This window comes from Clinocottus analis, unplaced genomic scaffold, assembly GCF_023055335.1.
Source record: "Clinocottus analis isolate CAN_PGR_092001 unplaced genomic scaffold, fCliAna1.0.p SCAF_4, whole genome shotgun sequence".
Lineage (NCBI taxonomy): Eukaryota > Metazoa > Chordata > Actinopteri > Perciformes > Cottidae > Clinocottus > Clinocottus analis.
Genome location: NW_027176153.1, coordinates 11446461 through 11464913, shown reverse-complemented (window position 1 = coordinate 11464913; position 18453 = coordinate 11446461). Strand labels below are relative to the sequence as shown.

Genomic DNA, 18453 nt, shown 5'->3' with positions numbered 1-18453 from the left:
TATTGTTAAAATGCAGTTCAATGGCATTGTTGAAAATATATTCAAATCAAATGTACAGTAAGTTATATTGTTCCATCACTGCATGGTATCTGATTGATTTGACATTTTAAGAAGTATGGCATAAAGTATGTACTGGATATATTTATATATATAGTAAAATCAGGGGTACCACTAGTGTTGAGTCATTGTCTTTCAGGACTAAGTGTACCATTGATTATAGTAATAATTATCTTTCTGACAAAACACAAACAAGCACATTCCTTGGACATTTTACATTGCTACATTTGTTGACTTTTGTCAACAAAACCTTACATGTAATATTGATGTGAGCTTGAAATAACAAGCTTCTTATATTTGTTTTCTGGGGCCACAAAGAAAATGTTTCATGATAATTACAAACCTGTCATTTAATGTCTTGTCATCTTCATGTAACAAACATCTTGATGAGGATGTTGTGTGTCCAGCCTCCAAATAATAATTCAACTTGTTCTGAAAACCAATTGCAAGCTCGTTCATCCTTTTTATATTCATTCATGCCTCCAGGCCCCATCCTACTCTTCCTCCTTGTCACCCCCCTCTCATCTCTTCCCTTCACCTCTTCCTTCAGGGAGTCTTTACCCACAGCCCTTTTTTTTCCCTTTATTCCCCCGTGTCCCTCCTTGTTCCCAGAGAGTCCATCTCCTCCCAGTTCAGATGGTTTATTTAAACTCTGCTGTGCCTCTGTTGCCAGGCCTTAACTAACACTGTGATTATCACAGGGTCTGCTCGACGCTGAAGGAAATGGAACTCACAATGTTCGATTGCACCCAGCATTTACTCCACAATCATAAATCCATGCAAACGTATTTGCTATTAGAGTTTAAAAATCTGATTGTGACGTTTAACACAGAGATTCAAGACTCTTCCTGAATTCATTCGGTCTCTGGAAAATACATGAACGAGATGCCAATGAAGTCCGTAAAGTCACTGTCACCATGATCCATAATTATTCACAATGGTTTTCACGGCTGAAACGCGTTCTGTACTATTAGCAGGAAAGCGTAGTAAAATAATTCATAAGGTCTGATATTGAATTATGCAGGAATTTGTCTTGGAAATTATTCAGAAAGCTCTGCTGTGGAGTAGCTCCGAGAGGAAGCCATAAACTGTAAAGTGTCATTTGATTATTATTCAGTCTGCAAACTCATACGCTAACACTCATATGTTCGGTCCATTGTGTAATTAAAAGCCTTTATGAAGTGGCTGTAAATAATGAAACGCTGCACGGAGCATAATAATGCACCGCCTCGTCTTTGCTGCTGCTAAACTGGATTCAGCGTCTGTCAAGTATATTTATGGAGTGTTCATGAACAGGAGTGGCTCAAAGAGCTTCACAGAAAACAAATGACACAAAGTAAGACCATAAAAGCAGGGCCATGTTCCCAGAGTGCAGATTGTACCAACTGGTGTAGCAATGGATACCAGTAAAGGTCTGGTCTGCGTCTTTCCTGGAGCTATTCTCCGTTAGTGCTTAAATGTCGATGGCAGAGCTGGAAAGAAATACAGCAAACGCTTTCTAGCCGCTCAGAGTGACTCAGCAGATATCAAAATGTCCAAACCAGTCCACTCTGATGAAGAGATCAGGTAGGACAATGATGCAGGGAAATGTGGAGCATCTAAGCCATATTTAGAATATTATACCAAATTCACACAATTTATTTATTTTTCCTAGTATGAAAATAGCAAAGTAAAAGCAGCTGAATAATGCCAATATTATCTTAAATGAGAGGCATACGTTAAACCAAAATGATAATTAATGAATGTATTAATTTAATTGATTCATAACAACAGACAATCAGAGACTATCATCAAATGGTGATACTCTCGTTTCAAGCGTGTAGTGAAATTGTCTCGTGGCCTTTTTTTTTTAACAATAACAAAATTATAATTACAATGATGAAATCTTTTCTTTTTGTTTCCCAAAAGGTTTATTCTCATTTTTAAATGTGCTTTGCCTGGACGAGAAACAAAGCAAATGTGATCCGTTTCATTTTCTTCAATAATAAAACTTTGAGCGGACCAAGAAAAGAAAGATTACTGACAGTAGACTGTGTTGAGGTTGTTGACACTCATCAACGTCATTCAGGGAGATGTCACAACACAATAGGAGACCATCTTTCTCTGTCACCTTCTGTCAGTCTCTCAACCTCTTACTTGCCCCTCTCTTTTCTTCATGTCTTATGTCTTGTGAATATCCGAGAGCTATTTATCCCCCACTGTCTGAAATTACCATCTGTGTCACTAAAAGAGGTACATATAGCAAATGATGAGCACCGGTTACTCATGCTGTTTTATCTTACTCTCTGTTTCTCTGTCTCTGCAGGCCAAGATGGACGCAACTCCAGTAACAGCTATCGGAGCAAAGGCAGCGCCGGTCATGGCCACAAAAGCCGCCCAGCCCCCGCTCACAGGCATAGGTACAGTACAATCATCGCACACAGAGACTCCCAGCACTCTCACGTCTTGCCAGCTGCTGCCCACTGTGTCTTTATTATGTAACTGTGTGTGCTGTCTCATCTAATCTGAGATTAATCTGCAGATAATACCACAGTGGAGGGGTTTCACTTCATGACAGCAGATCAGCCTGAGCGTGTGAAGTGATTACTTAATGACTTGGTCAGTTAGTTATTTGGTATTAAGTAATTCAATTTCTAAAAACAAAAATTCAATGCTGATGCAGGAAGTAGTCAAAGTATTGTATGCGATGTGTGAGGGAAATTTTTTGTATCCCCGTCCCACATGTGACCATAAACAGATAATTGGCAATGAATTGTTACAATCATTTTTTGAAACAAAAAAGCAAAATACAATTACTGAGATGATCAGCTAACAAAGAGTGGGTCTTAAATAAAGTCTGGAGGCTCCAACAGCATCTCTGCAGAAAATCTGGCCTCTTAAGACCAAGAAGCCATTTAAGAGCAGACCTAATGAGGAAGCAGGGCTGAATCAGTCGACAGGGGCAGTTTGTGCAACACTAGGATGAGACTTTTTTTCTAATGCCCACACTGTTTGATATACAAGCACATAAGTGTTGAGTGCTGTGAAAAGACTCAGCACAGACGTCATCATAGAAAAATAAAGAAATATGCACACTGTCAGATGCCACCTAACATTAGACTTGCACAGATACTGACATCAATTGTCCTCTGGATATGTCTCTATCTTTTCTTTTCCTCATTCCTCCTCTGTCTGTCGTCCTCTCTCCGTCTCTCTGTTTTTCTATATAGGCTCCAAGGCAGCTCCTAGAACAGGAGGAATTGGCAGTGCAGCAGCAGGTCAGCCTGGCATGGAGGGAGACAGCATGTTGTCCAAGATGCTCCCTGGAGCTGCCGCTGAGCAGGCCGGAAAACTGGGAGAAGGTAAAACCGAACAAATCCGAGGAAAAAGAGACACAAAATGAATGCAAACACAAAAAGTGACGACAAAGAGACAGAAAGTGACCCACAAGAGACACAAAATGGCTATCAAGAGACGAAAGATGATTATAAAGAGATACAAAACAACTACACAGACAAAACAAGACGACAAAGAGACACAATAACTATAGACACAAGAAATGACTACAAGGACATACAAAACGACTATAGAGACACCCAAAACGACAACAGAGACAAAACATGACTACAAGGAGAAAAAGAGTGTCTTGGTGTCTTGGCTACCAAGACCCAAAACATGACTAAAAGGAGACAAAGAGTGACCCACGAGAGACAAAACATGACGACAAGGAGACAAAGAGTGACCCACACAAAATGGCTACCAGAGACAAAACATGACTATAAAGAGACACAAAACGACGGCAGACATGTGTGTCTATCCCACAATGTACTTTCCAATAAAATGTAAAAGCCTCATCAATAAGAATGCAAACAAACTTTAACCTATTTAATCTGTATTTATGTTTCTCTTTCCTCCAGCTATCACCGGTTTCGGCAAGAAGTTCAGCTCCTTATTCTGAGGTGTTAAGATTAAGGTTTGTATTTTCTTTCGTGTGTAACCTAATAAGTCATAAGCAAAGTCAGACGGCTCTCTGCAGCAATGAAAAGAGACGAGGAAACTGGAAGATGATTTATTATCTCCTGTGGTTTTTATTTTATGGAAAAGGTTGTAGCCGAGGTTCTCACATTCAAAATAGCGTCGCTCAAACAATGTTGTCTTGTTTTTTCACCCCAGCTGAAGATTGCATTTGTTATTTATGAACTCCTCGCAGGTCTTTTATGTTGCACTCTCTGGATTAAAGATCCATGCTCATGAAGGCGACGTCTCAGGAACAGCAGGGAATTACCTCAAATTTGGCACAAATGTCCACACGGACTCTGAGGGGAACTGATCAGATTTTGGTGGTAAAAGGTCACAGTGACCTCACAAATCCATTTTTGGGCCATTACTCAAGAATCCACATGTTAATTATTAGTGCTGCAACAACGAATCGATAAAAATCGATTATTAAAAAAGTTGGCAACAAATTTCATCATCGATTGGTTGTGGCGCGCGATCCTTACGCCGCTCATTAAGTTGCGGAGATGTTTGAGTATTAAACGAAACAGTTGAGTGGAGCGGAGAGCAGCAGACAGGAGCTTCTGCAGCCCTGTATCCTCTCGTATGTCGCTGCATGGTCGCGTTGCGTGTACAATAACTTAACAGCGAGGCTAACCGTTGTTGTTAGCTCCCTAGCTAGTCGTTCATTAGTGTGTACGTCTGTGAGTGCGTGTCTGTGAGTGTGCATGTGTGTAGAGAACAAGTTATGACGTTCAAATCCTGTTAAGTTTTCTAATTTGTATTTCTTTATTTTGTATAAATTCTTTATTGTTAAGACGTTTTGCATTGTGAATTTGCACTGCCAGTTCTGTTTTTGAAATAAAAGGTTGCAAATTAATGCTTTGAAATAATTGTTTTATCCGATTAATCGAAAAAATAATCGACCGATTAATCGATTATTAAAATAATCGTTAGTTGCAGCCCTACTGATTATACAATTATTATACAATTTACCACAAAAATGACATTTTGGATGGACATGAATGTAAATTACAACATGTCTCATCACATGAATTCTAGTTAGCCAATGATCATTTTACAAAGAGCTGGAAGCTTATTGTTTCTTCAGTGAAAAAAGTGCATCCGAACATTAGAAACAAAAATAATTCTCTGAGATGCTGCTAGTTCAATGTCGACCGGGATGTTGACAGATTGTTACGGCGTGCTGTGTTTTGACTCTTGTAGGCAGCAGAGAGTGGGCCGCTTTAAGTGGTTTGCTCACAACAAGCAGTGTGTTGCTGAGGCAGTGTGTGTTTGTCTGAGTGATTGTGTATTTTCCTCTCTGTCTGTGCTTCTTATGTTTGTGTCCTCTGGCTTCCTTGCGTGTGCAGGGAGAAAAAGTAACATTGACAATGACAACGTATTCATACCATGTCTGCATCAGAAAGGATGCGTGTTTTCACAGCTGGTTGTCACCCTGAATACACGGTGCTGTGATGTAGCGGCGTAAAATCAAGAGTACCACTACCAGAGCTGTGGACCTGGAAATGCTGACTTGGAAATGGTCGCTTTGACTTTGGCTTTCTTTGAGACTGGACTTTGCATAATCACGAAAGCAGTTTTTCTTTTTCATCCCATAAAACATTAATAAGACAGCACTAGACAGAGCTTGCAATGTGTTGAATATTTTACTATTGGGCCTGTGCATTGCCAATGCTGTGTCATGTTATTTAAATGGTGTACTTTGAGAAATGTGACCCATTAGCAGCTTGACTTTCACTTTTTGCTAATCAAGACAATTCTTAAATGTTGAAAGTCTTCTTTAAATTGGGAGTCCCACCTGAAACAACTGACACTGCCAGCAGCAGCACCGCTTTATTTCAAAGAGTTTCAACAGGCTGTCTTTCTCTAGCATGAATTTAGAAATAAATCTCAACTAAACTGACTGAATGTCTCCATGTATTTACAGGACTATGTAAATGTTAAACGATCAAGTCACGAGGCCCTGTACCAGAAAAACCTGTGAAGCTTCCCCCCTGCTTTTGTTTTACTAAAAGAGAGAGAGAGAGAGGAGAGAGAGAGGGTAACAGAGAGAGAAATGAGCATACTGGTGAGTACTTTAATTTCCATTTAACATGCAAACACTGTATGTCTTGGTAGGTAATTGTAACTTAAACTACAGGTTTTTGCTGGGAACTTTGGCCAGGCAACCCTCTGCAGGTTTTGATGCACCGGCTGTTTTCACTAATGACCTCACCACCGACCAGCGGGGCTGATTGTTAAGATCAGCTGCTGATGTGGTTGAACCGCACGATCGGTTGCAACAGAAACATTTAAGCCCAGAATCTACTTCAATAGCCCATAAGTGTCATATGGTACTTGGTTATTTAAGAGTTAAAAGGGTAACACTTTTAAATTTGGGTTTTATTACCATGAACAATGAGCTTTCACTGACATGAAGCATCCGTGTTTGTTTACTTTCAAGCCACTTCTGTATCACTACCCTTCAAGTGAGAATGTATCAAGAGTTTTCAGAATAATTCATTTTTAATGTTCCACATTGTTATTACGACATGAGCGCTGTTGACAAATCAGAAACTGGAAACTACATTAACTATACGATTAAATGAAATGAGCAAAGAGACCGAAACTAATTGTGCCTCGTGGTGACCGTCATTCACGCTTTGTGTAAAGCGTCTTTTGTTGAAAAGGTAACAGTAAATGGAAAACTGTTGATGGAAAAGTGTCATACATGTGTGTTCATCCCATATTGGACAGTTATGCAAATAGTCTCCAAAAAAAATAATGCTAAATATATACATATAACCTAATACATTAACATCCGACCCTGTGGGCCCATTTGAACATAGTGGATGCAGTCAAATAATGTCCAACTATGTATCAGAGGGTGAATGTTTTCAATTAAGAAAAACATTGAAACACTGACATTGTTCTGGTTCCTCTTGCAGCCAACAAGGACTGGAATCCTCTGGATGCTTCAAGTCTCAGGCCTGAGCTCTCACTGGCAGAGAGAACATGCTGCTCTCTGGCAGGCCGGACAGTAAGTTACTTTTCACTTTGCCCAACTTATCCAATCAAGATCTGTTTAAAACCACACATACAACTTTCCCATTCAGTAAAAAAAAAAAACTAAAAATGCTCCAATAACCATGGTTTATATCCCACATTAATTTTTCCACATGCCGTCTTCCTTGATACCTCCACTAGGGGGCCAGTATATCAAAATGACACTCGTGGGTTACGTTGGAGTTAGTTGAAAACTTCAGCTTGAAGTTTTTCTCATACACTTCCACACAATCAGACATATTTTTGCAACCAAAGGGGTCGCCCCCTGCTAGCCAGTATCAAGAATGCAAGTTTAAGGTACTTCCGCGTTGGCTTCACTCGTCAGAAGGTTGACGTTAGTTTTGACCTCCAGATGATGTAGTACACAGTCCTGTCAAATGTGTCGCTCTGTTCCAGTGATCAAAAGATGACAGCGAGGTGATAACATGTGCTGCAATGGGCCAACAAATGCAGAGAAGAAGACTGCAAGCGAGTAAACATGGCTTAAACTGTTCTCAATAGACTTTAAAACGATGCTTCGCAAAGAAAAGTAAATGTTTTCGACACATTAGTTTAATACATAAATTGCGCTGAATGTAATATTTAGTTTGTTGACAAGAAAATTCCACAGGAGACATTTAAAAAAACAGAGGCACATTAATCTAACCCTTCAGAGACACATCTTGTACTTTGAGCACAAAAGTACATCTGTATTCTCCGTCTAAATTATCTCAACTTTCGTCATGAGACGAGTTGCCTGCGCTGTGTGCTCCTCCAGCTCAGCCTGCAGCCAGTTTTGTCGCTGCTTTTGTGTTTTTTGCATCGGTTGTATTGTTGCAGTCTCCGGAAAATCACTGGCATCTGGGTTCTGTCAGTTTTAAAGCCCACAGTCAGCCTGGCCAGAAATAAATCAGCAAAAGTAATTCTTGTTCCAAGAGCATGCCCCGTGATTCATGAACTAACCGCTGTCTGATTGTATCCTATTAGAGTAAATTGACAATGAAACATTAAACAGAGAGGATGAGAATCAGACGTGTAGCTCATTTGGTCTCTTGATGAACCGCAGGTTCAAAGTGAAACACTTAGAAATGAAACTAAAGTGTCCTGGGTTTCTTTAATCACCTCTAAATGTGAGACACTGAGCCGAACCGACTAAAACGTCTCTCAGGCCGCCTGATTTGTTTCCTTTTAGTTTTTACTGCGATGTTAAAAATATAGAATACTTGGGGGGGTTATTTATCTTCACTTTGATACCGACAGACGTCTGAACACCTTGAGACGTCACCGCCTAAATATAAACCAGTGAGAACAAATTATCCTGAAAAGACAGCCGCAGAACTGTGTTCCAATCTATTGTCATAGTTTCGATGGCAACTTTAGTTAGCTTACTGTGTTGGTGATCTTCAATTGCTAATTATGTAAAATTGCCAAGAGCAGATTTAAATTTAAACGTGTTGACCGTGAATATCTTACAAACACGTTCAATGTAAACCTGCATTAGCAAATACAAAACATATTGCTAATGAGTTATTTGTTAGAAGTGCGTCATGTCAGGACAAACCCCTTGAGACATATTAATTGTATGTATTATATATATATATATATATATATATATATATATATATATATATATATATATATATATATATATATATATATATATATATATATATTTAAAAGGTAACATATTCCAATCAGAAGAAGCCTGAAACAAAAATACTTTTTTCCCCCAACTTCTTCTGCTAGAAAGGGGACTAAAAGAGGATCTGATCAAGGCATCTTAGTTTGATGTATAAGGTGCAAAAAATAGCTTCACATGCGTTTCAAAATAAATACTAATGAAAATGCCTCGAGTGTAGATGTGTTTTATGTGAGTTGGGACAGTGAAAATAGAAGCAGCAATAAGAAAATCTGTTCCATGCTATTTCTTTATTTTAATTGAAAGTACAGTCTTTTGTCTTGGTGCAGTGGGTTTTGAGGCGTTTGAAGCATCGCGGGGGGATAAGCAGGCACTGATGTTTCTGTATTTCAGAGGGTGCGGTGTTGCATATGGCCCACAACAGATAACGGACTGAGCCAGGACTCAGCGTGTGGCTGACTAACCTCCTCATGTGACTCTCTACCCTCCCACACTCCACCACTGCTGTAAAAAATCACTGCTTTTTGTTCTGTCTCTTCTTTTGCTCCCGCTTTCTCACTTCTGCGCCGTCTTTCCTCGCTCTCTACGTCAGGAATCTCACTTTCTCCTTGGCTTGCTCTCCGCATGTCTCGTCTTGTTTCCCCCATCACTGTGAGGAAGTATCTGCACATATTACACATTACACCCCCATGGTGATAGTTCAACATCTCCTTGCAAAGCCACAGGTGTAAATACGTTGATAGCCTCCACTCCTCCGAGAAGACTTTCTATGAGGTTTTGGAACATGGCCGCAGGGATTGAGACGATTATTGAAGTCGACCATTGATCTTGGCCCGGCTCACAGTCAACCTTCCAGTTCAGCCTGAAGGTGTTGGACATTGTTGAGGTCAGGGCTCTGTGAAAATCAGTTAACTTCCTTCAAATCAACTCAAATCAAGGCCTTCCCCAAACTGTTGCCACAACACTAGAATACTGATTAAAATACATTGCATGCCGTAGCTTTAAAACAATAAATGTACATCCCTTAAATCTGCAGGGCCAAACCGTGAGAAGCAACACCAGACCAGAAGCACACAACTTTGTGTCCTTTAAGCCATGTTGTGGTTTCAGTGAGTCAACTACCTGTTTGTTGTGTAAGCCTTTGGGGCCCCGTGTTCACTGGAACAGATTAAGTCTGCTGCTGGCCACCTGCAAATATACAGCATGTTTGGAGCAGTTCATCTGAGTCAGGCACAGTGGGAGAGGAAAACAGAAGACAGTGATTCCAAAAAGATGCAGTGAATACCCATTTGGTTCATGGAGAAGGCAAAGACAAGCTGCAAACTTGCTATAAAAGTGCCTTATTTGGCAAAGAATTCATAGATATGTTTTCATGGTTATTTACAAAGGTTAGTTACACACATACATGTCCTTTACAACAATTACACACACACACACTCACACAGACACACACACACACACACACAAACAGCAAGTTTTACAGGTTTAGTCAACAAAAACTAATTCAGGTCATTTATTTCCACACATTTGAGGAGCCAGATTGTACAAGTGAGTTCCCTCTTTGAGGCAGCAGCATAACGGGCTCTTCCTATTGGACAGGTGCTGTTGTGTTGGTGATTTAAGGAATATCTCTGGTCTTGTTCTTCTGCTACCTAGTACAGATGATTCACGCAGAAAGTACTCAATAAAAACATGTGAATACTCTTCAAAACAACAACAAAACAAGGCTTTTGCTGAAGTACTGTCAATTGTTTTTAGAATAAACACATTTGTTTGTTTCACCATTGGATTTGTGTTCATAGCACATCAATGTGCAGTCGGCATGTTAAAAGAATAATTGATTGTGCGTTTGTGCAAATTAATTCATGAAGTTCTGTTAACTTATTGAAAGATTTTGTATTTTTGTGTGTTGTGTAGAGTTTGGACAAAAAGAGCACAAGTTTTTTAATTCTGCAAAAACCTCTTGAGCGAAAAGCTCTTGAGCTGGATGCCTAAGAGCCTTCATGTATATAAGATCACCATCTACTGGCCAACTTCATTTTCACTGCATGACAGCGCTATACAACAAGAAGCCGTCATTTGAATAGTGAGGCTCCCTGTACGTCTTTTTCACTAAAAAAGGACCCCAAATTAAATGTCTTGACAACATATGACTCATAAGCAGCTTTGAAATAATAATATAGGACAACGAGTCAGAATTCGACTGTCAGCATTGAATAACTGGTTTAGACTAACGTGTACTAACTCTCCCCATTTTTGCTATGGTGTTCATATCCGAAAAATCATCAAGTGGATATACTAATATATTTCTGAACATATCAAACATACAGAACCCATATTAAGGGTTGGGTTCAATAGGTTTGACTAAGTTACCTCTGTTTATTTCACAGATCATGTCGCGCCAACCTCCATCTCTAGAAGGACTATCCTGTATCCAGCGTGCAGCCAAAGAATGAGTCTCCACCCGATGACGGCGGTGCCCGAGAACCGACCTGTAGCAGTTAAACACAGCTCTGCCCCTTCACTATAAAAGAGCTAACGGCTGCCAAAAAAGACAGTGAAATTCAAAGAATTTTGTGTTTTTTTTTTCCTGCTCTTCCTCCATGCCAGTAGAGGGAGCTCTACTTACAACACAGGAGATCCACTCGGCTGTAGCAGACCAGTAGAACCACTGGAACCAGTGAAGCACCTCAGCCCTACATGTGGATTTGAAACGGCAGCGTCACTGGGAAAAATCAATAAATGGGTGGAGCAATTCTACTCCTACACGCTGACGACTTCACCGTTTATAGGAGCGCTGCTTCTTCCTGCTTTGCAGGAAATAGTACCTTCACCACAGGCATGGAGGCATGCTCGGATCCTTGATTTCGCAGTCCTGTGCTCAAGCGAGGAATAACAGCAACAAACCAGCCTCTCTCCTCTATCTCTTCTCAAAGTATGAAATTAGTGGTGGGGGGGAAGGAATACTACTTGCTGTGGTACTGCAGGTTTTTCTGGTACTAAAGACCTCTTCTTACGTCACCTGTTGTGATGAAGTTAATGGAAATGTCACGTTGAATGAATACGACAATGCTAGCGACGTAGCCGACATACAGGGAACCAGTGTGTCGGCTCGCGTCTCTTTCCACGATTTGTTTCTATCTACATTCCAGATTGGAACTGTTAGAACCTTTCGCTCCCTCGTTTCCTCACCTCTCTGCGTTTCTTGAATGCTGATTCTTCTTCCTTTCAATTCCCACCCAACAATCCTCAACTTGCCATGTCTTTAAAGAAGTATATAGTGAATTAAGAAGAAAAAAAAGTAGGAATTTGGAATGCATGGAACTTTATATCCAAGACCTTACACTGTTCATCATTACTAAACAGAGGCCATAAAGACACTGGCAAACACATCTTAGCTCGACGACGTAAACTATAACAAAGAAGAGAGAACAAACAGGAATTGGGCCACGGGAATGAGAGGAGCCTTTTGTTTTGTTTTTAAGGGAAGAAAAAAAAACGATATGTGGTGTAGTCGGGTCGTTTTTCAGCCATTGCAAAGCCATTAAGACAACATTTACCTGCAGTGCTTGTGGTGATGGGGTTTCTCCAACTACTCCACAACATTTGGCTCTCAGATATTTCCCATGTTGTTGTCGGTTATCATTGCGTTCTCTTTTAATTTGTTCTAATTTTGTTTTCTTATCTGCCTGGTTTTTATGTTGCAGGTTACCAATATCGCCTTAATCATTCTTAAATGCGTTTTATTTTGAAGTTTAACTGGCATATTTTTTATTACACCATGTAAACACATATTTTCATTACGCCCTTTTTTATGTCGTGATAACCGGAACACTGGCCACAGTGAGATTTATTTATATTTTTTAAATCAACTTTGTTTTTGATAATTGTTTGTGACATTTTTCATTAATTTATGCTTTGTAATGTTTTGTTACCTTCATCAAGCCCCTTGTCAATTTTCTGACTTGTATTTATTATTAATACTTATAAAAGCAATAGAGTAAGTGGTAAGAAAGTAGAAAGCACAATATTGTGTCATTTTCAAAGTTGGTGGAATAGAAACGCGTTGCCTCCATCTGTCTTTCTCACTGATGTACCGCTTAAGTCTGACTTAAAAGTACCACCAAAGGTACTCCAACATTGTACTACTGCTGGACTAATACATCTGAGAGCAGATGCTCACCTACAAACAAGAGTTTGGTACCGCCCAGATCTTCTCCTCCACCCAACAGGGAGGACGTCATGTCTTCAGTCAGCCAGCCAGGGGGCCAGCGTGATGTTCTGCTTGTAATAGCTAACTGGAGTCTGACCTGAAAGCACTGCAGGGCAGCAGAGAGGCACTGAAACGCAGACCGGTCACACATCGCGGCCCAACTGGACTCGTCGTCGTCACCTGCGGGGGTTTGGGTTCCCATGTGATCCTTTGGACCCTCCGAGATCGATGTTCATTGATACGCACGTATCAGTATGTGTCTTCACTCTGTCGAATGTGCACTGCACACGTGAAAGCACACTCGTGAATGGTGTCAAAAAGAAAGGAAAAAAAAAAAATGAGTCAACGCTCACGTGACTGCGGAACCAAAAATAACACACTTGGTTGTGTCACAAAGTCACTCGCCTTTTTTAACTCTTCATTTTCTATCGTGGTGGCGTCCAGACTTGTAACCCAACCCCTGAAAACCTCTCTCTCTGTCAGTTGTCTTGGAAACTTCTCAGGTCAGTGTTCTCCCTGCTGTTGCTCCTGCAGTGCATTGTGGGATCTGCGGTTCGGTACCCAAAGCATACTCTGTCGGGCCAAACATTGCGAGGCCTTCAGCAAAACCAACGAACCAACCAACTTCTGCTGTATATTGTCTGTGTGAACGCTCGCTGGGGACCTTCGCATGCTGCCCGGCGCAGAAAACCTCAAAGTCACCTCTATATTGTTCTGTTCCTAATGTTTGTACGTATGTGTGTGGGGGTCTGTATGCGTGTATTTAACAACCATCATCCAATGTGAAAAAGAAAAGAAAATGAGACAAACACAAGTTCAACCACAACCAATATGGTGGACAGAAGAGACGACTTCTCATATCCAGTCCTTCTATGCAATGAATCATATTTGGGAGAAAACAAACAACACAAACAAGAGGAGGAGAAGGGAAGTGAATACACAAATGGGAAAAGTCACACAATCATTATTTATCACACCTGATTCATAATCAGCTTCTTGATATAAGTAATGTCAAGAATGCATTAGCATCCTTCATAGATCAAGATAAGGAGATTCTGTGAATGTGTGTGTGTGTATAATATAGGTCACCGGTAAGTTAGGAAATAACTACGAGGGTCTTTGTATTACTTGTGTAACCTGGCACCGGCTTCACGGTCTCCCTTCCCCTCCACAATTGCGAATCTCTGCCAAAAGGGTTTCTCTCTAAAGAGGCGTTCATGACGGTTGGGAAATTACGCCGAGAGCTGAAAGGACGAGTAAGGGCACGCCGGTTTTGCTGCCACAGATGCGCCACTGTTTTCAATCAGTAGAGTTTCTTTATTTGTCATAAAATACAACTCTTCACCTTAACAAGAAAACACACTTGTCAAATCAGTCTTTTCCATTCAAAAAAAAGCCAGTTTGAAAGGAAAACGCATTAAAGGAATCAGAAATGTGAATGAGCAAAAGTAAAAAGTTTCACAAAAAATGCCTCACAGTAAAGAATAATCTCTTTGCTGGGTATAAGAGCACCGGGATAAAAGAGGTAGTTCCCAGAAATAACAAGGAAATAGAATGGATTTAAATAGCAATTAAAAGAGAAAACAAAACAGAAAAGTTGTCCAGAGATTTATATAGAAAATAAAGATTTATTTGAATAGAAAATATTTAGAAAAAATGAATAACAAATTAAGAATATATTCCCTAATATGGGTTGTGTCTGCTCAGGGGTGAGAAGAAAAGCTCCTCTTTATGTTGTTTTACTGTCATATTTTAACTGACTCAAAATACTGCTGGAGGCTACTAGTGAAGTATATTTAAGGCATTCCGAAAAAAAAATTGTGTGGGTGTGTTCGTGTGTGTGTGTCTGTGTGTGTGTCTGTGTGTGTGTGTGTGTGTGTGTGTGTGTGTGTGTGTGTGTGTGTGTGTGTGTGTGTGTGTGTGTGTGTGTGTGTGTGTGTGTGTGTGTGTGTGTGTGTGTATGGTTAAAGGGTGCACTGCCACAACACACTTAAGATTTAAAAGCTAAATACACTGTGGAACGTACATTTCGGGGGAAAAGTTATCTGCGTATTTATGTGTATTTGTATTTATTTGAGATTTTTGTGAACAAAAAAAGTTATTATATAGAATTTATTTATGAAATTACAGAATTACAAAGATGTGCTTCATGCAGTTTAAAAACATCCCTTAACTCCCAACTCCTCTACAACTACACTTTAATTCAAGTCACTGAAACTGTAAAAGAAGTCAGTATATATATTTTTTGTGAAACATTTATGAGATGATTTATCTATGTCAGAATTTATTTTATCATACTGAGAGGGGATAGAGAGCTGGCTGGGAGCAAAGAAAGAGATATTTAGGTTTAAAATCTATACACACAGAGTGAGAAATAATGTTAGTGGATTAATGCACAACCACAATAATCAGATTCTTAAAAATCTGAAAATCTCTCCGTGTTGTTTTTGGAGTCTGCCTAAACAAAGAAATATGTGTTTAATGTTATCACAGCAAATCAGATTGGTGGCTGGGAAATCACTTCAGTTGATATCAGATTCAGGAGTCGGATTATTCTGGTTGTGTTTCTGGCTGTGCCCCCAACAAGCAGCACTGAGCCTTGAGACACTGCCACCAGACCACCGACTTCACCGTGGAAGCTACAAATTTGTGTCAAAGTCGAACAAATAATATGAGCGTTTAAAGTTACCCAAATTATTACCAACTTCCTCTATTGTATGTCGTATGTTTTTGGAAGTTTGTAAAGAAATAAAATGTTCAATAAAATGTTCCTCAATCACTTTTGCCTCAGGAAAGCACACACTAAATGCAGCATCGCAACTGAGATGTTCACTAGACATTAGACAAATAATAGGCGCATTTACGCAGGTGCAATAAATCTGATTTTCTTTTTAACACTTTACGACACGGATGTGTGGCCGCTGTTGACGAGAGGGGGTTCAGTAGTGTTCGACTGACGGCTTGAGTAACCAAATCTGTGTCAAAATGTGTCGAAGATGTTTCTGCCCCTGTGTGAATACCGCCACTAAATGTGACTTAAATATGCATAGCAGCAAGGGCTTTTATACTACTACACTGGTCACTGAAGAAAGCCATCCTTTTACTGCCCTCTAGCCAGTCGTGGTCTCTGTCTATACTCTGCATGGTGTCTGTCTATATCCAGGAGTGCAAGCTCAGACCACAGCAATCACCAGTGGGCAACGTCACCAAGCCGCAGCCTGGTTTTTCAGAGGTGTTTGAAGCACAAATGTAGACAATTCAACAAAAAAAAAAGAAATCGTGCTCCGAAATCAAAATGTCCGCAGATTTAAATTGAGATTTGCTCGGGAACAGCTTCTCTGAGAACACAAACGGAAAAAAGTAGATTTCATGAGTGAAAAATGTTTTTCTGAATCTAAGGAGGTCGAATTCATGTTTTGGAGCAGAACTCTTATGTTTATAAGTTTGCAACTGAACATTACAGGGTCAGCTTTCCAGACATGCAGCCAAGAGAGGTTTCTTCCACCAGATCTGTGTTTAAAAGAAGTCAAATTTCCAGAACTCTTGATGTGTCTTTCAATCCGACATCAAGAGCCTCAGCAATAAGGTCGCATTTACACGTCGCACAGTCAGATTCTGATTTATTTTTTTGACCCTTTGTGGTATTTCTCCTAAAAAAGAGACTAAAGAGCCATGAAAAGGAGAAACGGCAAACCTTTAGCGCCACAAAGAGTTGAAAAAAGTCGACGGTATTTGAATGCAGCTTGTAATGCTTTTGGGAAACCCGGACTGTGTGTGTTTGTGTGTTCTTAACCAAAAAGGTAGCATCAACTGATTGTACAGTATAGTGTAGAAACTGTCAGCGCTGCTCTTGCTGTCAGTCGGCATACAGCAGGACCGGAGAAAGATTATAAAATACACAAAAATATATTATAAATATATAAAAAAAATTAATGTTTCATCGGTGAGAGGTTGTAAAAAAAAAAACTGAAAAAAAGAGTGAGCAAGAATGTTGAAAAAAACAGAAAAAGTCCATCTTCCACTGTAAAACCATCAGGGAGCGTTTATTCATCCTTCACCTGTAATGAATCTGTAAAAATTACAAGTGCATGACCTGGACACCTCCCCGATCCCTTGACCTTTTGAACCTCCTTGACCTTTGACCTCCCACCAGTGTAAATACCAGATGAGAACCAGAGTCTGCTTCGAACAAACAACAACATGTAAATGAAGGACATGTTCTTTACAACATGTAAATTTCAAACATGCTAACTCACCACAACACACACACACACACACACCACACAAACACACACACACACACACTCACGCAGACAGGCACGAGAGAGGCCTTTGCACACCACACACAGCAACACAAGCTGGAGCGTATGCAAGCCCAAACCTCCCTGCCCCAACGTGTGCATAAAAACTGCAAAACCGACATAAAAAACAAGCATTTGTTGATTTGAATAATAACTGACACAATTGTGTACGTATGTGGCTGGCTTGTGCGGACTGTTTAAGACTCATTAAAAAAATATATTATTGTATTCGGATATGAAAAAAAAAATAGATAAAAACATATTGGTCTGTGTAGAGTTTCTATACATGTTGTGTTTGTAAAATGAGATGACATTAAAAAAAAAAAAGAGAAAACATGGGGGGAAATATTCTGGCTTCCATGTAATTTTTGGAGAGATTGAGATGAAGAGGGTGAAATGGCGAATTGGACAATGGAGATGTGTAAAAAGAAGAAAAAAGAAAAAAAAGATATCATATGATAACCCAACTGAATGAAAAAACAGGGTCAAAACAAAATTCAGAAAAAGGTGGAGAGCCTAAAAATGATTACAAAGTGTTCCATTCACTGTTGTAAGTGCAATGAGCTCAACTTCCTGTTCCCCCATTGTAAAACCTTGTGTATGTTTCCGTGTATTCCTCCTGTAAATGGGTGTAGTAGACCTGGTGCATCATGCCATGTAATGTGATGAATGACAAATTATGACCTTACAATACATTTCAATCAGGAAAATAAAGAAAAGACTAATAAAGAAAGAAAAAAAAAGCTTTGTCAGCTCTTATTTTAGTTTTGGATCGTTTGCGAGGGTCACATGTTAAACAGCATACTTAATTATTCTTTTCTTTGGTCAACTTCTCTGTACTCAGTCAAATTAAAACTGTTTATTTATGTTGTCCAGTTAGATTACACTTTAAAGACTTTACAACGTGAGCATTTGATACTTTTGAACCTTTGTCCCTTAATCTTAATTAAACCTCGCCCTGTAGTTAAATTCAAAAGGCTATTTTATCATTAATATTCTACTCATGGGTTTTTTTCTTAATATATATATATATATGTATATATATATATATGTATATGTATATATATATATGTATATGTATATATATATATATATGTATATGTATATATATGTATATATATATATATATATGTATAAATATATATATATATATATTACAGCTGCCACACTGAAGACATCTGGAGTGAAAACTGGTTGATCATGTGATAATCTGTTGTGCA

At 39.4% G+C, this 18453-nt stretch overlaps 1 protein-coding gene across 6 annotated transcripts in view; it reads left to right on the top strand.

Annotated features, from left to right (window-relative positions):
- Nucleotides 1–18258, top strand: part of bsna (bassoon presynaptic cytomatrix protein a) — a 135631-nt gene extending 117373 nt beyond the window's left edge. For 3 of the 6 annotated variants that reach the window (XM_068597412.1, XM_068597413.1, XM_068597410.1), the window contains 6 exons: nucleotides 2363–2456; nucleotides 3267–3398; nucleotides 3954–4009; nucleotides 5984–6124; nucleotides 6984–7075; nucleotides 11110–18258. In XM_068597412.1, the coding sequence (XP_068453513.1) occupies nucleotides 2363–2456; nucleotides 3267–3398; nucleotides 3954–3994 (267 nt within the window). In that variant the 3' untranslated portion in view covers nucleotides 3995–4009; nucleotides 5984–6124; nucleotides 6984–7075; nucleotides 11110–18258. Of the gene's footprint in view, nucleotides 1–2362; nucleotides 2457–3266; nucleotides 3399–3953; nucleotides 4010–5983; nucleotides 6125–6983; nucleotides 7076–10318; nucleotides 10413–11109 lie in introns of those variants that run through there. The other 3 variants (XM_068597414.1, XM_068597415.1, XM_068597411.1) reach the window with 2 other exon arrangements.
- The last annotated feature ends 195 nt before the right edge of the window (nucleotides 18259–18453 follow it).